Source organism: Aulostomus chinensis, chromosome 5, assembly GCF_037954235.1.
Source record: "Aulostomus chinensis isolate RoL2024-O1b breed Wild chromosome 5, RoL_Achi_v1.0, whole genome shotgun sequence".
NCBI lineage: Eukaryota > Metazoa > Chordata > Actinopteri > Syngnathiformes > Aulostomidae > Aulostomus > Aulostomus chinensis.
This window is the reverse complement of record NC_141324.1, coordinates 16,567,061-16,592,979: the sequence shown is the minus strand read 5'-3', so window position 1 is coordinate 16,592,979 and position 25,919 is coordinate 16,567,061. Positions and strand designations below refer to the sequence as shown.

General features: G+C 44.2%; 3 protein-coding genes across 4 annotated transcripts; 1 reads left to right on the top strand and 2 right to left on the bottom strand.

The window, feature by feature from the left end:
• Nucleotides 1-4,404: 4,404 nt before the first annotated feature.
• Nucleotides 4,405-8,702, bottom strand: mul2 (mitochondrial E3 ubiquitin protein ligase 2). Its single transcript, XM_086203529.1, has 6 exons — nt 8,551-8,702; nt 7,059-7,203; nt 6,411-6,498; nt 6,163-6,283; nt 5,409-5,640; nt 4,405-5,318 (listed from the first exon to the last, which is right to left on the bottom strand). Exons 2-6 carry the CDS (start codon nt 7,173-7,175, stop codon nt 4,821-4,823), a joined length of 1,056 nt encoding a protein of 351 aa, XP_086059655.1. The 5' UTR covers nt 7,176-7,203; nt 8,551-8,702; the 3' UTR covers nt 4,405-4,820.
• On the top strand, nt 8,620-12,354 carry alg3 (ALG3 alpha-1,3- mannosyltransferase). 2 transcript variants are annotated; one of them, XM_086203527.1, is made up of 9 exons: nt 8,620-8,871; nt 9,502-9,601; nt 9,682-9,829; nt 9,911-10,071; nt 10,170-10,290; nt 10,378-10,583; nt 11,137-11,214; nt 11,301-11,444; nt 11,528-12,354. In XM_086203527.1, exons 1-9 carry the CDS (start codon nt 8,649-8,651, stop codon nt 11,706-11,708), a joined length of 1,362 nt encoding a protein of 453 aa, XP_086059653.1. In that variant the 5' UTR covers nt 8,620-8,648; the 3' UTR covers nt 11,709-12,354. The 2 variants fall into 2 exon arrangements, with proteins under 2 accessions (XP_086059653.1, XP_086059654.1); XM_086203528.1 differs by having other exon boundaries at nt 8,621-8,761.
• Nucleotides 12,355-12,483: 129 nt separating this feature from the next.
• Nucleotides 12,484-21,793, bottom strand: vwa5b2 (von Willebrand factor A domain containing 5B2). The gene is made up of 21 exons (XM_086203530.1): nt 21,655-21,793; nt 20,558-20,758; nt 19,871-20,096; nt 19,623-19,780; nt 19,394-19,525; nt 19,184-19,308; nt 18,924-19,100; nt 18,732-18,842; nt 18,032-18,234; nt 17,236-17,350; nt 16,902-17,087; nt 16,623-16,830; nt 16,221-16,555; nt 15,722-15,962; nt 14,903-15,244; nt 14,684-14,821; nt 14,329-14,457; nt 14,202-14,252; nt 13,830-13,941; nt 13,560-13,683; nt 12,484-13,485 (listed from the first exon to the last, which is right to left on the bottom strand). The coding sequence occupies exons 1-21, from the start codon at nt 21,791-21,793 to the stop codon at nt 12,742-12,744; spliced, it is 4,197 nt and encodes a 1,398-aa protein (XP_086059656.1). The 3' UTR covers nt 12,484-12,741.
• Nucleotides 21,794-25,919: the final 4,126 nt, after the last annotated feature.

Genomic DNA, 25,919 nt, shown 5'->3' with positions numbered 1-25,919 from the left:
TAAATAACACTTAATTCAAGTATAATTCCTAGATTTTCATAGAGTCAACGCTCTCTCATGTCATGTGAATATACAGCAAGAACGTGTATAAAAGAAGTGGCCACAGAGGATGTCACCCATAGCCTGGAGTTTGGTGTTTAGGCCTTTTTTTCACCATTTATTTTCTTTATTGACAAAGTCCCATTCAGAGAAGGATGTGTTGAATTCAGAGAAGTTGCCCTTCTCCTGCATGACGTCCTGGAGAGTCCTGAATTCCAGTAACACCAGTGACGGTTGCTGGCAGGGACCAGTTCTGATGAAGCACTCACAGTCTTTTTGTTAAACTGGAATTATTTTGGGTATGCAGATTTTTCGATATAAATGTTTAGGGGGGGGGGGCATTGTGAATTTACATCCAACATAGTTGTTCAAGAACTTAGACTTTTTTGTGATCTATTGTTCTGACTAACTTTCAGCCACTCGTGTCGTGTCGGGGTAACGTGTTACAAAAGTAGTGCGCTACTTTTAGGTAACAATCAGGCAATATGATGCATTTGAGAGATATTTTTTTCTTTTACTGTGTCAGAATTGCCTTCAGAAATGGGGCGAGTAGACCTCCTCTTACTCTGTTTATCTTCGAATTTGTGATGACATACCTGATTTTCCCCGAAACCTGTCCGCTGCAGTAAGCGAACCTTGTTTTTCACGCTACTAGCAGCATGTCGCCAAGGCGAACAGGGAAATGTTCACGAACACCACAACAACGTCATTAGGTGACGAATACATCTTTGTGTTTCCTGGAAAGCCGCATTAGCCACCAAGTGGTGATGCAAAAACTCAGCTACTGCTCCATCAAAGATTAACTTGTTTGGCAAATGGGTTGAGTTCAAGCACACTGGTACTGTGCTGGAGGAGCAGCTGTGTAAGGCACTAAGTTCATAGCAGCAGCGTCCTCCATCAAGGAGATATGTTCTCAGCGCTCTTTGCAAGTCAGTTAAGACTTCAGCGCTATTTGATTACAAGAAATCAGGAATGTCTTATTTTTCTTGAACGTTGCAAGAGGGAGCGTTGCTTTGCATTTTGGATGAAGGTGCTACGATGTTTTTATGGAAAAATTCCAGCATGTTTTATAAGAGTATCTATTAATGCATGATTCCATTTGAGTCCTGATGTTTCAGCTGCAGGTTGGCCTATGCTGGAGGAGCGACAGTTTGGAGATCTGTGTTTGTCAGTTGAATAAAGCAGAGAGTAGAGCTGATGACACAAGCTTCTTCCTCAACTATATAGATGCTTTTATTCTTGATTGGAAATTCAGCCTTGTTGTGTTTAGGGATACCGAAGAGCCAGGCGGACAGGTCATAGTATCGGACCAGTGTAAATTGTGGATCCGATCCGATCCGATAGTCTCAGTCTCTCCCTCCTGGGATGAAGCATTGGTTTGTTGACAAGCGGAGAAGCTCTGCAGTCACACTACTGCTGGAAAGTAGGTCAGCTCATCCCACGTTTCACTGCATGCCCAAAGCAGATGGGTGACAGCGGTAATTGGCACCAGGAAGGACAGCGTGCTGTGGTCTCTCTCTCGCTCTCTCTCTCTCTCTGTCTCTCTCTGTCTCTCTCTCTCTCTCTCTGCTCAGACACACGTCAACATTGGTACACAGAGTCACCGGCATGTCAAGAGCTCAAACATTAAACTAAACTTGAACTGCAGAACTGAAGCGATTCCATTTGTTTGCTAAAGTACAGCTTTTGGCTTCATCGTCTTCGGCGTGAAGAAGGAAAACATTTTACTTTTTAGTATCTTACCTTTTTAAAAACTATAGTCACATGTTTCTTTGCAGCAGGGAATTTACATATAAGAGACGTACAAGCTCATCAAGAACTGTTGAAGATCAAACAATTTAATAAGCAACAGTTTCAAGTTGAGGTCTGATGTCTGTCAGCTGGAACATTTGGCTCTAAACCTGCATTGTAGGGGCCAGGAAACATAGATGGGGGGGGGGGGGGGTTTGCAAGATGATTTCCAGAAATCAAAAGAAATTTCAAAATGATTAAAAAGGCCTCCATTGTTTCCAAAGATAGAAATAGAACCATAACTGCTTTAGAAATAACAATTGAATTTTAAATCCATTCAGCTGTGCTTGGGTGGGTCTTACGGTGCTCGTGTGTCCTCTTCTGGCGATGGTGGGGGTCACATGTCCTCGGTACCTTTAGTTTAGGGGTCCAGTATGCAAAAACAAGTTAAAACCAGCTTCATGTATTTGTGTTAACACTAAATAATAATGTCAGTTAGAGCGTTGAATACTATGTTAGGAGGTCTGTCAGGATCTTTGCATTATGCAGCACAAACCCCCTTCAGTGTCTTCATATTTACAATTTCTAGAATCCACGATTCTTTAGAAATCCCTGGGTGTGAAACCTGCACCCCTAATAAGTAGGTTCCACTGCTGCCTGCACCCTCATCATCACAAATGATTCTCTACACCCATGAAGCTGCGGCCTTTTAGAGAATAATCACGTCATCCAAATTGTTTGTCAGCTATCAGACTGGATTAAACAGGATTTCATCGGTTACATTAATTACATGTGACTTGGAGAGCTTCCTCGCTACAGTTGCCGTTACTCTCACGTGATGGAAGAAGGACACCTAGTGGTAAAATCTTGATATGAGATCATCTTTGTCCCTCATGAGAATATTCCTTTGTCATATGTTCATTTTAGTTGGATTAAACCGGTCAGGTGTTTCTTTTCCATTCCGGGGTTCTCCAGTCTCCCCCACAGCTGCCGTCCTGCTGAGACAGCTCATGAAAAATGCGTCGACGTGGAAGATTTATTGGAGCCTGTGCTGCCACCTGCTCCTTGTTCACCCCCACACCAGCCTGAGAACTCTTCACCTTGCCCCTCTACTCCTCCCTTCACACACACACACACACACACACACACACACACACACACACACACACACACACACACACACACACACACACACACACACACACACACACCTTTACCCATATCCTGCTGCAAATATCTGGAGGTGTCTTTTCATCCACCCACCGTTCTTCGCATCTTCATGGCGCTTGTTAGAGATGACAGTAACAGTCACACTGATGACTCACAAGTCTTTTCAGACACCAGGTGCTGTTAACAAGCAAAAAATTAAAAAAAAAATAGATAAAATAAAAACCTCGTACACTCATCGCATCTGGAGGGTCCTGCGAGTGTCTTTTCAAACACTTTGCTAAAAGGCAGCAGCATCTATTTGATGTAACAGCTGTTGTTGTTCAGATGTCTGTGGAGTGTTCGGATGCAGGTAAAAAGGGTGACACGTCACTCTCTCTCTCTCTCTGTCCCAAATGAGTTTTGTTAACACTCCATCACTCAGAATAAATTGGGGGGGGGGGGGGGTAAACAACAGCATCAGATTTAACTTTAGAGTAGTTCAAGAAAGACGATACGCTTAAAAAAAAATCACTCATAGATTTATTGACAATGTTTCCCACACTCTCACCTTCTTCCTAAGATTTTATTTGCTATAAAGTCGCAGGATTTCCCTTTAATCATCTTGAATCAACTAACTTTCTCAAATTTGCTGAAAGAAAATCTTCCCGAGTTATTCTGACGTAAACAGAAGATGGCCGCATCCATGTCGATGAGCAAACTAAGGCACAGGGCGCAACTCACTCACTCACGTCTTACGACACATTGTTGTCCTTAACTCAGAACTTCGTAGATGCAGATTTTAACATCTTAACGCAAAAATCAAAGTGGACGAAATTAGATGCCCTTCTACATGCAGGTGTAACTAATGGAATTACGAGTGGTGTCATCGTCTGTGTGTCACAGTGGTCGTGGTGAGCCGCCACACACAGCGTTAGTCATGGCTCCATTCCATTAATTGTGAAGAGAACACCAGCGTGTACGGTGACAGGGCTCGGGATCCAGCTCCCCAAAATGGAATGCAGCCATGAAGATCGTTGTTGATTGTCCTGCTCTGACAAGTCAAAAATATAAAGGAGGCTCTTTTCACAGCAGACGCAAACACAATCGTAATGGATGTCATCGATTGTGGCTGCATTCCGTGTAGGAGCGCCAACATCCTGGTATTGTGCACGCTGGTTCATTGGACCGGCCAAACATGTTTACTCTGCACTGACATGTCAAAACAGCTGCTGTGAAGGGGCCTCCGACTTCGCTGTGACATCACAACTTTCTGTAGAAACACTTTTCTGATCACTGCTGGCAGAAGCAAACAACTTTAACCTGACAATTCTAGTTTTTATGCCTCCACGCCACTGTTTCTAGCTCCGAGTTTTCCTATTCTTGGTAATGAGACGTCTCAGGAACTCATTGAGAGAATTTCCTCGAATCTGGAGATTGTGGAGGTCAAAGGTCGCTGTGACAGGCACACATTCAATGATGAGGTAATGTGGTATTTCTAGTTTAATCGAAATCTGCTGGAATCAAAAAAATTTCACAATTTACAGTACGTTATGTACTATGTACTTCGTATATTACCAGTGATAGAAATGGCCAGGTTTTACTGGGAAGTTTGGGGGATGTGCAGACAGACCCCTAGATAATAAAGATAACTGCCAAGGACACAATGCAAGCTGTGCACGCCATCTTTACCTCCCGGCTGTAACTGGATTTGTGCGGTACTCAGGTCAGTTCAGGTGCACTCAGCAAAATGAACACACTTTAGAACACATCAAGCCAATTCCTACATAAAGTACAGATTTTGATTATTACACCTATTAAATATGAAGTACAGTAATCAGATATTCAAGAGCAGCAGTTCTATGTGAGGTATAAAGCCAGTCGAGTTTGCACAGTGGTTGAGCTCAAGCGTAGAAGAGCGGCAACACTCTGCTGATGTCCTGTCTACATATGGGACACTGGCGTTTAGGAAGAGCCTGGTAGCAGTCGTGGCAGAAGCAAACGTGTCCACAGTCCAACACAATACAGTTCCGAGGCTGGCTGAGGCAAATCAAACAGGGGTTCTCGATTTGTTCCTCTGCTGAATCTTGACGCTCAGTGCGCTCTCTTTTGGTTTCAGCCTGCAGTCTCTCAAATTCTCTCCTGGCTTTTTCACGCTCCCGGCGAAGCTTTAGTTGTTGGTAGTAGCGTCTGGTGATCCACAGAGTCACTGCAGCCCCCACCAAAGCAAAGGCAACAGCAAGTGTTTTCCATCCAGCCGCTGTGCTCTCCTGTTCTCCTCGGAGGGTGTCAAAGTCTGAGATACTCAGGAAGTACTGGGACCCATCAGACGGGGGTTGAAGATAAAGGGTTCCGTCTGTGTCCAGAACCAGCTCACCTACACCTGTGAGAGCAGTGCCCACCTGGGAAAAGATCAGATCATCAGTGTTTGAACTAGAAAAAAAAAAGATATTCTTTGCCAACTGTTCGAGCATTCGTATGCATGGACTGACTTTGAGCATCTCCTCAGTCTCTAGCTTCCCTTTGAGCTTCTCCCCTCTCAGGTACTGTCCTAAAATGTCTCCCAGGCCATAATCCACCTGGTGGAACTTCTCATGGGTCACCTCCATGTGCACCCCGGACGCCTGCAGAGGGTGCAGGACTTTGACTGCGATGTCATCAGACCCCACTAACATGAAGGGCACTTCATCGGCTCTGTGGAGTAACACTCGCTCACTGTCCACCCTTCAACACACGAAGAAGACACACAAAAAAAAAGGTAAATCAATTCAGTCTTTTTCCAATCAAGTCAGTCAAACATTTGCTGGTTCCAGACTCGTAAATATCAAGATTTGCTACTTTTTTTAATGACAGAAAATTAAACGTCTGTGTTTTGGACTGTCAGATGGACAAAGAAGTCATTAGAACACGACACTTTGTCTGTTTTTGTGACATTTTATGAATTAAACGATTACTTAGTGAAATGCATAAAATAAAGAAAATAATCATTAGTTAGAGCTGAGTTCTGTCATCATCTTATCTGTCAGCCATGAGATGATGGGTGCCCTAAAACGTTCTCCAGCTTTGTCATTTACTCTGTTTTACAAAAACTCCAAGCCATCCACCAGCATCTAACATTCCAGACTGATGCTGTTTTCTGCTTCTACAATGTTCTCAGTGAGAAAAAAAAGCAGAGATGTAAAAAAAAAAGCAAAAGATAAACACTGAACATGTGTCTGTATGGAATCAGAAAACTGGAACACACACCAAGTGTGCGAAATGCTGCTCCACACACGAGTGTGTTCTCTCAACAGGAATTTCTGCAACACTCCGACTGTTTCTTTTTGGAACTGACTTTTCAGAGGCTCTCCTAGTGGTTGAACTGTACCTGTACACACACACACACACACACACACACACACACACACAAAGAGTAACGGGAAGCAGGAGGTAAGAACATTTTCCACACATATTTAAGAAAAATACAGATGGGCTGGATCAGAAACAGCGAGTACCTTCGATGACGGCGTACTGTAAACACTTTCCTGGGCAAACACTAAATATGTTTTTGAGATTTCCATTGATGTTGAGGTGTGGAGCACCCTGATGACACAAGAAATCATAAAAAAAATATTTACAATACGGCATAATGTACTGCAAGACTGTCCTCTATAACACTATCCTCACAGGAATCATAATACAAATTTGTGAAGCACTACATTTTTGTTTGATGGTCTACTTTTCATCTACTTGACATCTGAAAACTATTTCCTGAAATTATAATTTAATTACTGAACTGCTAACAGCCCAGCGCTTGATTTGATAAATGACAAATACAATACATGAATGCACTGAGAGCTAAAAGTTGATCAGGATAGCACAATAAAGTCACATGACTTATTTCCATTGCAGTCAAATTTTTAGGGAGGAGGCAGGCAGGAAGAATGACGTGCATCTGCTACACATATCTGATATTTTGCATTAACACACCAAAAATCTAAAAAGCCATATCACCCAATAATAAAATTAGCATACAGGATAAATAAGGAAGTTGATATTTGTGTGTGAAAGCTTAAGATTTCTCAACTAGTTTCACAGCCAATGTTGTTCCTTCTCAAGGCAGAAGAAAATGTCATGCTTTGGATACTTGACCCACCACTCACATCAAGTCTGTCTACCGTCAACCGGCTCTTCCGGTACAGATAGTAGCAGAGGCTTGAGAGGGCAACGCTGACCCCGAGACACACCCCCTCCCCAATCTTCATAGGAAATCCATCCATTCCCCTCTGTCAGGGCGACGCCCCCTTCCTGCAAGACAAACATATTAGGTAAGAAAGCCCACTCAATTTAACTGTTGGTTGCTGTTAACACACAGGTGAACCTAACGAAATAGTCCAGGTGATGATGAAGACTAGAACGTGTTCCTGACATGGTTGTTGCAGAGAGAATAAAATGGTTGCACTCTTTCAAACATCACCTCCGCCCCTCCCTCATTAAAATAATTCCCTCTACTCATTTATAAAATTCACTGTCAGTCTTTAAGTTGGGATATTTTCGAGCAATTAGTATAGACTTTATAGACCACAGTCAGCTCCAACATTATCTGAGATGTGACAAATCCTGCTTTGAGACCCGCCAATCAAAATCAGATCATTGACAGATTCCACTGAGCATGGAGAACATTTCCACTTTCAGCCAAGAATGTGAAAACGGCCTCCAAGTGTCAAACTCTACATATCGTCATTCTACACAGTGACGCTCAGACATTCAACAGGACGAACGAGACGACCGATGTGTTTTTGAGGTTCAGTCTGGGTCCAGTTCCTGTCCAACAGCTGAGGAGACCCATATAACTCAGTCCCGCCCCTTCCCCTTCGCCATCGTTTAAACTTAAAATAATGGGACCCAGTAAAATTAATATCTATTCATATGGGGGAAAAAATCATCCTGATAATTTGTGAGACTATAAACAGCACAAAAATATTTTTTTTAAAAATACTCTTTTACGACAGGAACACCTTCGTCATATGCATGTGAAAAGTGACTCCAGATCAGCGCCAAGTATTATTATTATCATTATTATTATTATTAGCCTGGACAAATGAGGCACCTCTTTTTCTTAAATTTGACTGCTATATCTATTGAAATTGTCATATTAAGTATGAGTGGTACCACATGTTACAGTCGAGAAGTTACCGTTGAGCGGTGAGTAAATACAAATAAGATGGGGAACATACACCATCATTTAGACGCGTAGATGAGCCAACTTCACTCTTAACAACTAGCTGTTAGCGTCATGGCATTACTTAACTTAAAACTGTTTGTGTAAAAATGCTAATTTACATTAGCTAGCGTAGGAATTCCTGTCAAAAATAGAGTGAAGTCCTGTCTTTGTTGACAGCGCCATTAAAAAGTTATTGAGTAAGAGACTGAGGGGTAGTTTCCTATGCTATGCAGTTCCCTGAATTTATTTTGACCGGATGTTTTAGCCTAAATTAGCTTCTACCTAGCTAAAGTTGCTAGGGCAACTGGAGACATCAGAGTCCTTTAAACTTTTTTACCAACTAACGTGGGCTTAGCGTGTGCGCGATGGGAATTCCTGTGTAAGAGTGGACATTTTATAATTGTCCGGTGTTAAATATCGATTTCGTTTACCTGTCAAAGACTTTCTGAAGTTGCCTTGGCTGAAGTCCTTTCAGTGTCACTTGACGTAATGATGACGAGGTGACGTCGGGGAAGAAGTAAATCGGCGCATGTCAACTTCGACCTCTTTCCATGTCAACGTCGCCGAGATGGCTGGAGGAGTTGTGCGGAGAAAGCCCCCCGCTTCCCCGTCTCCTCTGCGGGCAACACTTCATACTCTGTGGCAAGACAAGCATTTGGTCCTGTTCAAGACAGAATACACGTTACTGGTCGTGTCAGTGTTGTGGATTTTGGAAATCGGGATCAATGTGTGGGTCATACAGAAGGTAGCATGTAAGTAGCTGCAGGGCTAGCTAGCATGCTATGGTGTTTTGGCGTTACTCTGAATGTATGTGAAAGCTAAATGGCTAGCGTTAGCAAACACACATAGGCAGCCACCTGTCAAGGGGAACTTACTAGCATTAGCATGATATCATTTCTTATTTAGTCCTCAATCGAATGCATGGCTGTAAGAGTTATAGAACATATTAATTCGATTATAATAGGTTTGTATGAATAATTAATCGAGTCCTAAAAATTTCATTAAATAATAATCTCGAGGGTTGTTAATGTCATAAATGCCTGCATAAAATTAAATTTACTGCAGCATAAAACATAAAATACACATTCTTGTGTGAATGTGAAAAACAAACTTATGTTACTTAAATTGTTTTGCGTTACAACACAAACAATTACATTTTTCATTACTGTTTTAATCTACAGTTAAAGTTTTTAAGTTAGGTAATAGATTTGCCATTTTATAACAGTCTCAGGTTTTAGCTTTTTGCGTTTGATTTTTCTAATTAAAATTTCAACGTTTTTGCTTAAGTACGTTTTAAGACAAATGTTTGGAATTATAAATTTTGAGATTGAAAGGCAGACGTGAAAGATAACAGACAGTGCTAACTGATCTCTGCGCTGCAGACACTGAGATCGACTGGAAGGCCTACATGGATGAAGTGGAGGGGGTCATCAATGGCACCTATGACTACACCCAGCTCAAAGGAGACACGGGCCCCTTGGTGTGAGTTTAAAAAGCCTGCGGTGCTGCTGGGAGTCTCTCCAGTTGTCAGTGCAGGAGCTTTAATGTGATTGTTGTTGCAGGTATCCAGCTGGCTTCGTCTACATCTTCACTGCTCTCTACTACATCACTAGCTCAGGGGTGAACATTCGTCTGGGCCAGTACCTTTTTGCTGTTTTCTACCTCATCACACTACTGTTGGTCTTTAGAATATACCACCGCACAAAGAAGGTCAGTCTGTGGTGGTGGTGGGAAGTTGCGTTTTGGCATGGCCAGCTGCATGATCTCTGAAATGCAGGTGTTTCTTCCCAGGTTCCTCCCTATGTTTTCTTCTTCATGTGTTGTGCATCCTATCGGATCCACTCCATCTTTGTGCTGCGTCTCTTTAATGACCCGGTGGCCATGATGCTGCTGTTCGCAGCTGTCAACCTCTTCATGGATGGTTACTGGACCCTGGGCTGTGGACTTTACAGGCAAGTGGTAACTCTTGAGTAGTCCGCAGGAGGAGGCAGTACACCTGGATGTGTCTCTGACATGATGAAATAATGCAGTTTTCCTCTCTTTCTGACAGTTTAGCAGTATCCGTGAAAATGAACGTGCTCCTTTTTGCACCTGGACTACTTTTCCTCCTCCTGTCTGAGTTTGGTCTCATCAGGACAATCCCTAAACTTTCTCTGTGTGCAGGTATACAGGTAAATATTCCCTTAACTAGCATGCTGTATGCTAAATACCCTTTATTCTAATTTTGCAGATATAATCTCTCTGTCTTTGTATCACAGCTTTTGCTGGGTCTTCCTTTCCTCCTGGAGAATCCTGTCGGGTATGTGATTCGGGCCTTTGACCTTGGACGTCAATTTATGTTCAAGTGGACGGTCAACTGGCGCTTCCTACCCGAGTGGCTCTTCTTGAATCGCTACTTCCACCTACTCCTACTAGCAGCCCACATCCTGACCCTGCTGCTCTTCGCCCTCCGACGATGGAAGAGGTGAGACAGAATATGGCTTGACCCAGGTCACTATGGAGATGAGCTGGACAAAATATGCTGTGTAAAATAGATCGAGCCTCCGCCGCGCTACAAGTATTGGCGCTATTATTGAAGGGTAGAAATGATTATTCCTAGTGCATGGACAACTTTGTGTTACTCTGCTTGTAATATGAAGGCCATTATTGCTCACTGGTCAGCACTCACGGCAAGAAGGTTTCAAGCCCTGGCCGTCCCAGGATATTCCTCCTGGGTTAATGTTCTGTTTTATGGGATTGGCCCACACTTGGCCTCAGTGGTATCAGAGCATCTCTCCTTGGAGGATGTGGTGATTATTTGATATATATCATGATAGATTTCAAGCACTTTTCTTCCTGGTTTTTATGTTGCATCATTGTAGTGGACAATCTTTTTATTTTGCATTTCAGCCTCTAAAGCACTTACAAAAACTATGTTGTGAGTCACGAAAGACCTTCATTGTTTACATTTTATGCAAAGTGAATGATTTATTTTATAGTTTTAATGAAAAGTAAGATGTCCCTTTCACTCTTTTAAGGCCAGGGGAAAGTAACCTGGACCTCCTGAAGGAGCCAGGCAAGAGAAGCATCCCCGCTTCCAAGAACACAGTGGATCATATCCTTCTCTGCTCCAGCGTTACCCGATGTTCCTGAGTCTGGCTGAATGTGTCTTCATGAATAAAGTTCTTAACAGACGATCACAGATAGTGCTGATCCTGTTTACCTCCAACTTCATCGGTATGTGCTTCAGTCGTTCGTTGCACTACCAGTTCTACGTCTGGTATTTCCACACGCTGCCCTACCTTCTCTGGAGCGGAGGAGTTAAGAAGCTAGCCCACCTGCTCAGGTAAGACAACAATCAAGACTACAAGCTTTTTTTTACCGATTAAGTCATGTATAAATGCAGTCCTGGTTCATGGTTGCATTCAGGGTCCTGATCCTGGGTCTCATTGAGCTTTCCTGGAACACTTACCCTTCCACAAACGGAAGCTCGGTGGCCCTCCACGTCTGTCACCTCATCATGCTCCTCTGTCTGTGGCTGGCTCCGCCCCTGCATTCAACCCCTGTTGAACCACAGAAAAATGCACCTGTCAAGGACAAATGCCAGTGAACCTCAGCCGGAGCAGGCTGGACGTTTTTGATCTAATCAGCTGTCTCAGAGCTTCCATCCTTCTCTCTCTGATCCTCTCAACACCAGTAGAGAGGGAGGGTCCCCGGGGGCTCGACGCTTGCTGCTTCTCAGTACTTACAGTGAAGGAAGCAGGCATCAACACAATGAAATGGCATGTAGTCGGTGCTCGCAGTTGAAGAGATGAAGAGGAAGAAACGATGGATTCTCAGGTTTCATTTTCATATACACGCTAGGCAGATTGCAGTTCTAAGAGGACGTTGTGAATGTTTCAGACTTTCTTACATAAGACTTTATTTCCACTCGTGTTCAATCTGATCATGATTCATGTAAACATGTCAGTTGCCTGCTACGGTCGCCCAGAGACCTCAGTGCACTGCATCTTAAAATTGACTCTCGCAGCGTGCAGAGCTTTCAAAGCCACCGAATAAAAGCATCAACTGATACAAGCTTCCATCCTTAAATATGATTTTCTATAACTAAGCTGGAGACAATCATAGGTTTCATCTAATGGACTCATCTTCATTTCTCAGTGGTTCGTAACATTTAATAGCATATAAATAGATTTAATGTCAGATATGCAGTTAACTGAGACTGTGAAAATGTGATGTTTTATAATAAACAGATGCCACTTAACTTCTGTGCTGTTCGCCGCTTCTTTCTGGACAAACATTAAAACAAACAGTTCTAATATTTTTTTATTTTTTCAAACAATCAATAATCTTTCATTATTTTTTCAAAATCATTCCAACGATAACACTGGTGCATTATATATTTGGCAAAGTAAGATGTGTTAGCTACACGCAGAACCCTTGCTGATAGTGAAGGCATTCTTGTGATTGCATAAAGCATATTCATAATAAAAGGCCACTTGGTCTTTGTCAAGTAAAAAGTCAATGAATGAATATGGCACCAGGTTAATGTATCAGTTAACCCTGCAGCTGAAGCGGAGGTCAGCTCTTCTGTGTTGCTTCTCTGGCTTCCATTGCTAATCGGTAGCAGTGGCTCAGTTGTCTCACATATTATTGGGGTTATAACACAGCATGTTGAGTTTGATGTTCTCATCCCAGTGGCGCAGCAGCAGGAACAGCTGTCTGGCAGCTCCCTTCAGCCCCGCCAGGTCCACTCCTTCTGGCAGCTCCTGACAGCGTAGCCAGAAGTCGGCTTTTGCTGCCACCAGCTCCCATTCCATGAAATAGCCAGCACACCGGTGCTCAAGCCAGGCTAGAGCCACAGCTGTGGCCCAGCTCGAGCCCTCCAGGTCCTCCTGAGCCAACTGATTACTCAGGTCGGTTGGCTCTACTGCGAGTCCCTCACATACATCTGTCTCTGAGCCGCGGCCGCTATCTGCCTGGCCCTGGTTCTGGTTCTGAGAGTTGCCAACAAAAAGCTCCACTGAACCCTCCTCAGAGCTTGGTAGGTCAGGGGATAAGATGACGGGGTCTCGATCGGACAGGTGTCTTCGCCTGAGCCTCGGTTCCAGCATCAGCGGGGTGTCATCTGGGGTGTGGTGAAAAGGGGGTGCAGCTGTTTTGGCAAGTGTGCAAGAAGGAGAGAAGGAAACATGGTGATGAGTTGGAGCTTTAGCAGTGGAGGATAAAGACGGAGCGCTGGGGGATGTGCAGCGGAAGGGTGGGCTGAGACTGCGGCGATGGAGGCTGTAGGGTGAAGCCCTCTTGAGACGATCCAGAGAGATCTGGACAGCGTCGGAGTAGATCTCTGTCAGAAGGAAAGCTCCTGACGCCAGCTGCAGACGCACCTGAGGAGACACCACGGACCAGAGTTACTGAGTCTGCAGGCGTGCTAGATTTCACTTTTGTTGTCCCAGCTCACCAGGGGGACGTAGTCTGGAGCCTCAGTCTCAGGTTGTTTCTCAGTCTCTGCAGAGAGACAGTGGGACTTGAGAGGAACCTGTTTTCCTGATGAAATGGAGGATCTTAGTCTACCAAGTGGGAACCTGGAAAACAAAAGCATTTGACCACGTGTGCATCGGAATGAGGACTAGAATCAAAAACTGAAACTATTAATTTTCTTTCCTCCTTTTCCAAGGCAAGGCTTTCTATGTTACATTTTTAAGTGCTTTTCTCAAGGAGGAAGTTTCACCTTGTGCCAAAGAAGCTCTCCATCGACTTGCTCTCTATAGATCGCTGTGAACGCGTGCCGGAAGCGCCTGTTGTTGCTGAGCCTGTAGCAGAGAAGGCATTGGCCCCTACATCTGAGACATCAGAGTGGGGAAAACAACACATTTAACAGATTTTTTTTCATCAGCATAGTGCTTTAGTAAGATACTAACTCTACCCCTCTTAAAATACCTGTCACAGGACACAAACTGCTTTTACAGAGCAGAGTAAGCTGCTAAATGTTCCCAATTCCATTAACTTCCATTGTTGTTTTTTCTTGTAGGTGCAATAATGTAAATAAAGGGTTTTATAAGGCTAGTAAAGGTAAGGAAAATGATATCATAGCAGTACTTACTAGAGTCCCAGGATGTAAGGCTACAGGGTGAAGCCGGGGTGTCATCTCTGTCTGAGAGATACCAAGATACTTGCTGACCCAGAGTTGTGACGACAAAATGAGAAGGGATGTAATTTGGTTTGTCTACCTGTAGAGTTCCAGGCGTCTTCAGCCTCCTCGCTGTCTTTACTAGTACGCCGTCTGCCCAGACCAACAGAGTAGGTCCTCTGCCTGCGACTACCTGAGTGAGAACTTCTGCTATTTCCCATATCCATCCCTACACACACACACACACACACAAACACACACAAACACACACACACCACAAAACCATAAATCTACTAGTTCTTGTGTAAAGGCATATACAGTATTTCCCTTATCTATGCTTATGATAGTCTATCTTGCAGCATGTTCACAGCTCTGTATGTACAAGCGTCCAACTCTATGAAATGACTTGCATCTATGTACGTGTGTGTGTGTGTGTGTGTGTGTGTGTGTCACACCTGTGTTTTGGACATCCATGTTGTCTGGGAGGCCTTTGTTGGGGTTGCTGTCAGTCGTGGTGAAAGCTGTGTACATGCAGATGATGTTGCAGTGCTTACTGGTCTGGATAGCTTTCATACGGTAGCGCTTAGCTGACCCTGGGAAACCATCAGAAGGTAAAAAGTGTGTATCATGGTTATTAAGACTATGTCAGTGACTCAAATGGTTACTAAACTTACCATGTCCAGTTTGGTTCTCCTTCTCTGCCATTTTCTCAAAGTCCCTAATAACTGAGCGAGCAGTCAGCTGGTGGATGATCTCCTCCCAACATTCTCCTTCCCCTCCTTCCCCTACTCCTCCTCCACAGACCTCAGACGCTGCTGTTTCCTGGCCCTCAGGCACCCAGAGGTGCATCAGGTTCACAGTGACCTCCCAGGACACCGGCCTGCCACTCAGCAGACCGTGAATGAGGGAGCGGCACTGACCTGGAGGGGGATCCTCTGGAGGAATGGCACTGAAGAGGTACTCCGGGTCTGCAAAGTTGTCCCAATCCATAGGAGAGGCAGGAAAGAGGAGTCCATCTGAGGGACAGAAGGAGACTGAGGGACAAATGACAGGAGGCTACTTTTTTTTTTTTAAAGGGACACACCAATTAGGCAAATATACTCATTTTTCATCCTCTGCAGGTGAGACGAGAAGATAGATACCCTTCTCTCCTCTGTGTGTGCATTAGGGACCCTCTGAGACCAGCTGAATGCTAGTTAGCTCAGCACTATGAATGGTAGTGGATGGGAAGTGTTAGCAGACCTCCCTCAAAAGTCATCACATTCACTTTTTTCCTATTACACATCAGTCAAATTACAAGACATTGTAATTTTAGACTCAGCCACAAAGTTAGAACTACTTTCAGTTACTGTATGCTACAGAGCAGTCTGTTGTTCTCTGTGGCTCTCAGCTCCCTAACATACATGCAGAGGAGAGAGGAGGATCTCTCTTCTTGTCTGGATGTGCGCAGGATGGAAAATAGGTTTACTTACAAGTGTATACTAAATACTCACTGGAGTCATTAAGGCTTCTATGGGACAGTGTCCCTCCTGATGGGGGCTTTGTATCCCCGTCACTTTCGTCCAGTCTTCCACCCAGCGTCTGGTCAAACGAGACCCTCTCCAGAGCTCTCCTCAGGCGATGCATCTCCAGCTCCCCTTGAGGGGATGAGAAACTTCTTGCCGCCATAGTTGGACGGGTCAGAGCTTTATGTCTTCGATGAGACTCCTCACTTTCTTCCAGACCATCAGTCTGCTTGCATGACAAGGGAAATTAAAGCATTAACAGTTTAAGAGGTAGGCTCGTCAAAGGCAGCAGTGACTTATCCATCTATATTTCCATTAATAAGAAAATATTTTTTTAATTGTTTTGATATTATTTCGGCAGCCAAAGAATGTGATGGTAAATGGATGTTAACAGGACTTCTCAACAATCCTAAATAGTAAGATATTTCATCTTTTTATGACATGTTGTGTTTGTCAGGTAATCCCATTACCAGCCGATCATTTGTACCTTTTTTGTCTTAACATCAGAGTTTTCAGCAGAGAGGTTTTGTTGCCAGGAGTCTGCCCAGCGAGACAGGGACGACCTCTGCTCTGGAGCCAGCATCTTCTCAAGGCCTTGGGGTAAAGACCCTGTATCCAGCACCGGGCCAGAGGAGAGGGGCTCCTGCAGGAAGACCCTGCCTGTCGAGTCAGAATGAGACGAGGCCTGCATGTGCGAGCGAGGCTGGGTTTGTAGACTCTGCTCACTGCTGAGGGAACAGCGAGTCAGGACGTACTGTTCCTGGATGTAAGAGCTCTCCTGTATCCTTGTCCTGACATCACTGGACCAGTCCAACTCCACACCTACAGGGGACACAAGCCAACCCTTGGAAACATTCAGGAGGCAAATCTTAAGTAATGGGCGACTGACCTGGGCTGGTGCCGGGGTCTGTGTCTTTGGCGCAGGAGAACTCAGAGGAGATTTCTCTGGAGATCTCTCTCAGCGCCTCCTCCAAGTCATTGCCATCTGCACAAGTCACCAGAGGCATGAGCTCCGAGGTAGAGGGTGGGGAAAGCTCATCATTTGATTGAAAAACAGAGCCCGCTGATCCACTTTCTTTATAGCCCCGTCCTTGAGACTACATAGATATACAAGAAACTGTCAGATTGTTTTTCCACTGCAGACACAGACACACGAGAGTTTACTCACCTCTAGTTTTTTGGCTTTGAAACCTGTCATATCATACAGAGTGCAATATCCAATAAGACGGTTTCCAGGATAGAGCAGAGGGATCTCATTGGGTGAAAGAAGCGCCTCCATATTTTCTGGCAGGTACCAATCAATCCGTACGTCAGTCAGCACTGGTTCAAAGGCCTTTTTCAGGGACTTGATTAACTGGAGGGGTAAATTCATAATGTCAGATCTAAGGGACTGGTGACAGGAAGAAAAAAGAAAAAAAAAAAGATGATCGGAGCACTCCAATTAAAATTGTTCTGAAAATCATATATTCTCCAGTAGATGGCAGTGCTGCAGTGCTGCTGACCTTCGGCTGGAGTCTCTCCTCATCATCCAGGAACTCTGTAGTACCTCCTGTTAGCTTGGCAACGCCCTGCAGGAGTCTCCTGCAGGCTCGGGGACCAAGACCAAGGCCAAAGCATCTGCAGTGGTGTGATATTAATAATACTTGTGCGTATTGTGGGTAAAGACAGCTTATTTAGTGCTTGAAGATGCTACGTACACGACTCCAATACAAATCAAAATGATCAACTAAAACCAAATGGTTTTCTTTGTGTCTAAGGAAAGGGAGCGTCACACAGACAGAGCCATTCCAGATCACATTCAGTTGACTAATGAGGGTTTGAAAAGAGTAGAGCACATACAGTACATGTTCTAACATGACAATAAACCCCCTTTGAGAGACTGTGGTTTCGATTAGATGAAGTCCAAGAGTGACAAAAAAACTGCAAACATGTTTGTGCAGCGACAACCAAAGAAAAGAAAGTCAGTCCAACAGGAGAATACTAATGAGGGCTAAATGGAGTTACTGTGCATTGCTGAAGGGCCTGGGGGAAACCAGAGGGGCGTGGCTCTTATTGCAGAGGAGAGCACTTAACGGGATTACTGGGCGGGACTGAAAAATACTTTGGCCCTTTCTGTTCTTGTCTGTCACTGTGCTATGGTCCAGTTTTTCAAGATACCTTTTTCTTCCCTTTGCAGTGCTCTCTCAAATATGTATCCCTTCATCTTGCCTGAACCTACTGTACTCCATAGGATACATTTTTGGTTATTAAAATCCATAAAGTCAATTTCCTGTGTTTTTACTGCAAATCCAACCACACCTGCCAGCGCACGTGTTCCTGCGGACCAGCTCCAGAACTTTAGCCACATTGCTGATGGATCCATCTGTGATAATGAACACCTGCCGTGGATATGAGCGCTGCATTGGCTGTTGATACACCCAGGATAGCGCCCCCAGCAGGTTGGTGCCACGCATGTCAGCTCTCATCCTCTGGACGTACTCATACGCCTGCATCAGTGTGACCTCAAAGAATAACAGAAATGAAATCCAATAGTAGAAGCAAACATCGTCTGTGTTGCTAAGATAAGTTCACTGTTTAAAATCAGATGCCCCGATTAACCTGAATCAGAGCTTCTATAATAAAGAACAAGTAAACACACACACACACACACACACACACACACATTAGCACCTGCCTAAATGACATTGTGGACAAACACACCTGACAGGGGAGGTTATGGAAGGATAACGCCTGTCTTACTGAAAAAGCATGAAAGGTCACCATATGGTCAGGTGTATGTGCAAAGACTGTTTGTCCTAGCAGTTCCTGGTCTGGATAAAACCTGATACTCTGTTACTAAGGCAACTCAAGGATCTGACCTATTGCCTGATTAGAGATGAGCGGAATAGAACAAACTGTCCTACAAGCTTGAAAAACACCTGCTTTCAGGAGACACTTCTATGTATGTTTGGTATCTCTGGACTTGTCTTTGTTTTAAGCAATAAAATGTGAAACTAACATCAGTGCAGAGCTTGCTGGAGGTGAACAAAGGCTTGATGGTGGTGCCAAAGCCCACAATGTTGAGCATGGTGCCCGAGGGGAGGCTCTTCAGTGCTACTACCATGGCCTCCTGTGGACAAATACATAAGGTAGAGCATCATCAGTTACAGTTGTGTAAACTCTGACCCCGTCTTTCCTGACTGAGGCTCACCTTCACGCGACGGATGTTTGTTCCACTCATGCTGCCGCTACGGTCAACGAGGAACAACAGTTCTCTGGTGGCTTTGCTCAGCTCCAGAGGCTCAGCCAACAAGTCAGGACAGAAGTTGAGCATCAAAACTGGGTTGCTCAGGATGTCCTTGTGGTAGCGCTTCCTCATAAACTCCAGCTGCAGGCCAAGCCAAGTAGCACTTCTTACATTTTTGTGTGGTGACACTTTATTGTTTGTAAAGCGAAGCAGGATCTACCAACCTTACGCTCAGGTTCTGAATCTTTACGGGTGCTGCGAATGAAATCACGGCGGGAGAAGATCTGTTGCTCATACTGGCTGAAACAAAGTCGGCCTCTCTCGATAATGACCAGGGGGCTGTGTGGTTCTAGGACAGAGGTGGGTTGAGTTAAAAAAGCAAACAAACAAACAAAACAAAACTGACAAAACAGCAGTAGGTTTCAAACACACACCACTGAGGTGCAGAATGATCTCTATGTGTCTGTCATACGGATGCTCCTGGGCCAAGGTGATGTAGGTGGCAGAGGCACTTTGGGCGCTTGGGTCTGCATCGGCCCGCAGGGCGTGAGTTGGGCTCTCGAGTCCTGAGATTGGGAGAAGTTGTTAATTTCTTTGTGTTGACAATGTTAGGATTTGCTGGTATTTGGACTGAGTACAAGAATAAGAGAGTAAAGGAAGCACCGGCCAGCAGGCAGGCCCCTCGGACCAGCAGCTGGAAATTGAGTTCATAAGGAGCCAAATTGGCAGCTGGACTGGTGAAGATGGCGTGGGCACACTGCTGCTCAGAATCTAGGACCCGGTCTTGTTTTCCTGAGGTGGCACCGAAACAGCTGGTTGGTCTGAGGAACGGAGAAAAACATGCAGCACATCAACAAGCAGCCATTGAGTGAACTACGCGATGCCAGGTTGTAACCATTATTTTTGTGTACCCAGTTTCCTCGAATTTCCCCCCGTTGTCACTCTTGCTTGCAGTCACCTGACGTGTGACGATGGGGGTCAGTAGTGTTGGGTAGACAATGCGGATTGCTCCATTCTCTAATGTGGGGAGTTCTACTGTTGTCCTTATGATAATGGACACTATATCCATGGCACCAATAACCCCTGTGCCCACGATGAAGGTGGTTCTTTCCAGGTCTTCGTCCAGGATTAGATGACCTGAGATTAAAACACACAACAGGTGAAACAGCTCATCTCGTTCATGAGAAGTAGTAACAGCAGGAGAAGGGCTTGGATCTATGTGGTGTTTGCTGCAACAGAGGACCGATGCCATGGTCGTGATTCAAGCATTTCCACTAAAATGCTGTGCACTTCAAGATGATGAACGCTTGGATGAAGTGAACGCTGCATAAGGCAAGCAGCCAGATCTATTCGCCTCCGTCCCCTCTACCCCCACTGAGGCTAAATAGAAGACAGAGAAGGGACACGCTCATGTTGGTCCTCACAGCCACAGTCATCAGCGGCTGGGATGATTTACGGTTCTACACAGCAAAAAAGACTCGTTCAGAGGAAAGTAGTTGTAACGAGTGAACTCCAATGTAACAAAGATGCAAAGTGCAGTTTTAGCTTATGACAATAAGGAAACTCATTGGATCTGTCCTCCACGCAGCCTTGCTCACCGTTGGTGCACTGCATCTCCAGACTGGAGGTCCCACAGCAGCCCCATTCACGGCCTTCGAGACCGGATCCAGGGCAGCAATCCAAACAGCAGTCCTTCAGCTTCCCTCTGCTCTGGATCTGGACCCCAACCAGCCGGCCCGCAATCACAGCCTCAAAACCCACCACAACCTCCTTTTCCCCAAGAGGGTACACAAACACGCCTAGACAAAGTGTGAGAGGAAAACAAAGGCTTGTTAGAGTTTGGCTTCAACCAAGAAAAGAAAGGAATTACTGAACTTGTAGTTTATATTCGTCAATACTTCAAGGCTGGTAGATATTTTATATCCGGATTCATTTTTAGGGTTTATTTTCTTCCTCTGCCCATTAAATGGAGCAAGGGTTTCAAGAATGGGGTCTGTGTACCCCCTTAGGGGTCCTTGAGGGTTGTCCAGAGGTATCTTGGAAAATGTAATGTGTATAGTTTATTTTCCCTTTTATTTAAATGTATTTAGAAGTATAACTTGTAAGATGATATAATTACATAACTAAGTATGACTGCTAATGCTAGTAATGTTAGTTAACTACATAATTTTCGAGTATGTTTTCTTGCTAATTTACTCATGGTATTAGCCCACGTTTTTGAAAGAAATCAAGAGAATTTAATAAGGACAAGGGTAATAAGCAAATTGGCAAACAATATGAAATTAGTTGACATTCATTAATAACAACAAAGTGCTTGAAAGAAAGAAAAGATATAGTATACAATTACTGTATATTTCAAGTTATTTATTGATATAAATTACAAATATAATAAAAGACCACCTCACATTATTAAAAAAAAAATCACCCATCAGTATATTTGAGTATAATTGAAGACCAGGTTACTGATACTGGATTAAATGCTTATGAACATGAAAATGTTTTGACATCCACCAAATTAAAATGTGCAGGTCTCTACCAATAATCAATTAATTAATCAATTTAATTTAGCGCCGTCTTATTTTCTTATTTATTCTCTTGCAGTTAATCGTACTCAAGGGAACTGGACCCAGTTAACTCAGGACATAATGGCAGGTATGTGTCCTTCCCAGCCCCGCCCACCCACCGCCTCTCTCACCTTCAACCGACTCTATGTCAGCGTTGGCATAGGTGAGGTGAGCAGTGATTCCAAGCGAGCAGCCGTTGGCACAGGATTTGATGCAGGAGGCCTTGAGCAGTAAAGGCTCCCATGTAGAGCGGTTTCTCAGTCCTACCATCTTCCAGCTGAGGGACAACACACACACACACGCACGTGCACACACACGCACACACACACACACACACACACACGCACACGCACACGCACAGGTGAGGACTTCTGTGCAGACAGGAAGAGGAAAATGTGAGTGTGCATTTTAATTCTCTCATTTTCCATTCTCTGTGCAGTGACATTGATACTTATTTTTCTTTTTTAGAACAAGAAAAATGAAATCAGACCTTTTTTTTTCTTTTGCTGCACTGATTTAAAGAATCTCAACTGCATATTTGTTCCCATCATCTGTTTTATGATACACATCAGGTTTGGACCTGTAACTCTTTGCAAACAACTGTGGTAGTTTGAGTGTGAGAGGCTGAGTCAATCATTAACACCACGGGTCAACACTTACTAACTTGGGCATCATGGCTTGTGTGTGTCATCCAACATCTATGGACTTGCAAACAAACAGCTCGGAAAAAAATAATCCATTGTTTGGTTTGTAAAAATGATGGATTATGTGCTTGTTTTACGTAGAGGAAATGTCAAATCATTATTGATGACCAACTAACCTAAGTACAGCAGGAGTAGAGACCACAGCTAGGTGGGGCTGCACAGATGTGTATGTATGGATTGTGTTTGTACACACACACACACACACACACACACACACACAGACCTGCGTGCATGTCTGTGTGTGTTTGCTGTGATCCAGGTAATGGTCCTTTCACATCTACTTTTCTAACAAGATCAACAGCCTCCATCTGGCTACCGTGCTCTGGGCTCACAACAGGCAAATAAATACCAGCTTCGTTAAAGTAGCTGTGAGAACACATGCACACACACACACACACACACACACACACACACACACACACACACACACACATGCAAAAGGAAAAGTACCTCAGTAAGACTTAATGTTGATACCTGCTTGTATCAGGGAGACAGAACATGCACTGCAGACATAATGGCCTCATTCTGACTTGTGTGTTTGTCTTCAGTCATGATTTGAATTATAGAACACTTATGATTTATGGAACCACAGCTTTCAAAGTTCTGCCTGAACCTGCAGAGAGTGCAACATTTCAGCTCAGAAAACTTTTTTTTTTTTAAATCATGAAACATTTAAAAGCAGAAACTTACACATGCATTCATGCTGTCAGGTTTCATAAATCTGTCTGCAGCAGCTCAGCTGGCCAGGAGCAGCTGTGAGCAGCACTGCAGTCACTTCCCCTCTCTAGTGGGCTACAAGCTGCAGATAAGCAAGAGAAGAATCGTCAGGGATACTCACCGTGCTGCTCAGTTCAGTGTGTGATGATGTGCCTCTGTGTCCAGGCTCTGCATCACTCCACACATCTGCCTGCTGCTTCTCCAGTAACACAACAGCAGGAGTTTTCCTGCCCTAAGATCCTGCTCTCTCTCTCTCTCTCTCTCTCTCTCTCTCTCTCTCTCTCTCTCTCTCCTCCAAATCCCCCTATTATAACATCATAGATAACTTGATAAATAAAACATCCTAAGCAAAGCTCAGCTGGATGCTCATTCTACACTAGAAACACCGGGAGATGTATCTTGATTTGTTTCATCCACCTCTGTACTTCACGGGTCCTCACTGCAGGGATAAATCACCAACACCGTCACTGCCTACCTGCTCTGATCACAACTGCAGAGCTGATCAGAAACTATGAACCTGCTGTTTAAGCACAAGCTAACGCATGGCGCTAAGGGAGGCAGAGCCTGCTTTTCATCCAGACAATTGGCTGTGATGGTAGCAGCGCCATAACTCATGGCTAATGGCTCAGCTAGAGAAGGGAGGGGGGCTGAAGTGCTCTGCCTCTCCCCACAGGTCAGTCACACATGGGCACCAGCCACTTGTCTGTCTTCTGCTCTCCATTTTCACCGCAAAGAGCAAGCAGAGAAAAACTTCCTGAAAGAGAAATATAATGGAAACCTATTGGGTTGCGCACAAGCGTGTTGACTTTTTATTTTTCGTTGCTACTTATGTTGATATCGTTGACGAAATACATGACTTTAATGCCTAAAGAAATCCATTTTTTTAACTTCAGAAAGAGGGAACTTAGAATTGTTTTGAGGAGTCACATGTTGGTAATGTCACGCAAAAATAGCTATGATCACATTTATTTTGATGAATTTTACATGATGAATAATGGTAATAAAATGTCTGGTTTAAGGGTTCGAAATATTTAAAACGTTGGTCCTGAAATGAAAATCAAGGTTGTTGTTGTTTTTTCAAAATGAATATATTATAATAAAAAAGAAGAAGAACAAGAGCGCAAAAACTGTTTTACTGAATACTTTCATTGTTTCTCCGATGGTCTGCAGGTGTGTGAAACGGAGGGACAGAGTGAGAGAGGGGCAGCAGGGTCTCTAATTGATTGAGATGTCAGACAGGAAGCACTCTGCCTCTTGTTTTGATGCTCGTGCACTAACTTGAACTTAACTGCACCAGCAGCCATCTGGAGGCTGCAGGCAGCAGACCACGTGCCCGGCATGTTGTGTCGATGTGCCTGAATCATTATACATTTGTGGTACTTTCTATATTTAGCTGAGTTAAAAGAAATCTGGCCAGGGGGCACGTTTGGGGTGTCTGGAAGGCCCTTAAGTGTACCAGTTCACTGATCTCACGTGGTTCCTCAAATCATCCACCAACAAAAGTTACCATTGGCTCAAATCAGGAAGTGCCTGCTACACAACTAGAAACTGCCCCCCTTAATGTCAGTTCTGGTAAAGCAACTTTCACCATCGTGCCACTAGATGTCAGCATTCTCTCATCAGCTGCAGGTTCCTGACGCTGTCCTGCCCCAGGCTGTGATGGGTCGCAAACTGTGAATCAACCAGAAATTTGAAAAAAAATGTTGCTCTGTTGCTTCTTTATATTAACTAGTTAAAGTATAATGACGTACATATCCACGTTGATAGGTTTTTATGTATCTTTGCCTTCTCATCCCCAGATTTACCTGCAATCTCTACATCTAACAGACAACTCGGAGGAGTCTGGGGCTTGAGGCTCAGGGTCAGGTGAGCAGGTTTGAATCTGACCTGATTAATTGTTGCAGCAATGTTTTCTTTAGCGTCTTCACTTTATGCCAGAGTACTCAGACTAGTATCACACAGTGTTATACCGCAGTGTTGTGTGAAATCCTGCAGTGTATAAATCCCTTTCTCTTCACACTGGGCTTAAGAATTGACACCAGCAGGTGAGTGCACATGTGAGAGAGATAAAAATGCTTTGAGCGTGATGAGTACGAGGGAGGAGGAGAGTTTGCGCGCGCGCACACACAGCTTCAGGGGAGTCCTGGAGTCCTTGTTGGTTGCCTGAAAACCCATAATCCAGTAAGACCAATACATGAATCAAATTTGTAACTTCTCTTCCTGTCCCTGCACAGTCTGGCAACGCGGAAGCTCTGGATTAAAAAAAAAAAGTCAAGGAGGCTTTTCTTTGAAAAAAAAAAAAAAGAAGCACATCAACAATCATGAATGAAACATCTAAGCCGTCCAGGGTGGTGAGTCAGATATCAGGGGTGCGGACACCCATCTGCTGCCCACCATGCTGTAGGAGCAGAAGGACAGAGACGCCTAGCTGTGCGCAGGAGTCTCCTCTCAAAGGCACCGAAAATCAAGACAAACACAACTCGTACCTTTGAGATATTACACCAAGACGAGTCGCTGTTATCTGAGAATTAATCATTGCTGTGTTTCCACGATCATCCTTATCATCATTATCACTTCATTTAGGTAAATTGGAGCTTTCATTATTGAGCAGTTGGTGGGTAATGTGCATTTAATGGCAGTTAATGTGATTGTTGGGGTCATAATAGATCTAATTAACAACATGACTAACAATGACCCGACACAGCAGACGAGCTGCTTGACTATTGTCGGGGGCTTCAAGTGTCTGTCTGTGCCCAAGTGTTGGGACCCTCTTCTCCCTTGCGTACCCCACTGACCTAGATTTCAATTGTTTTCCTGTCTGAGACAATAGAAGAAATGGTTTCATAACTGAACACAATATCAGGGTGTTATTCAACACGATTGTTGTTGTTAAGGTCCTCATTGTGGTGTGATTTTGTGCTGAGCGTTGTGTCTTCGCTCTGCAGCCTTCCAGGGGTGGACCCGTGCACCCTCGG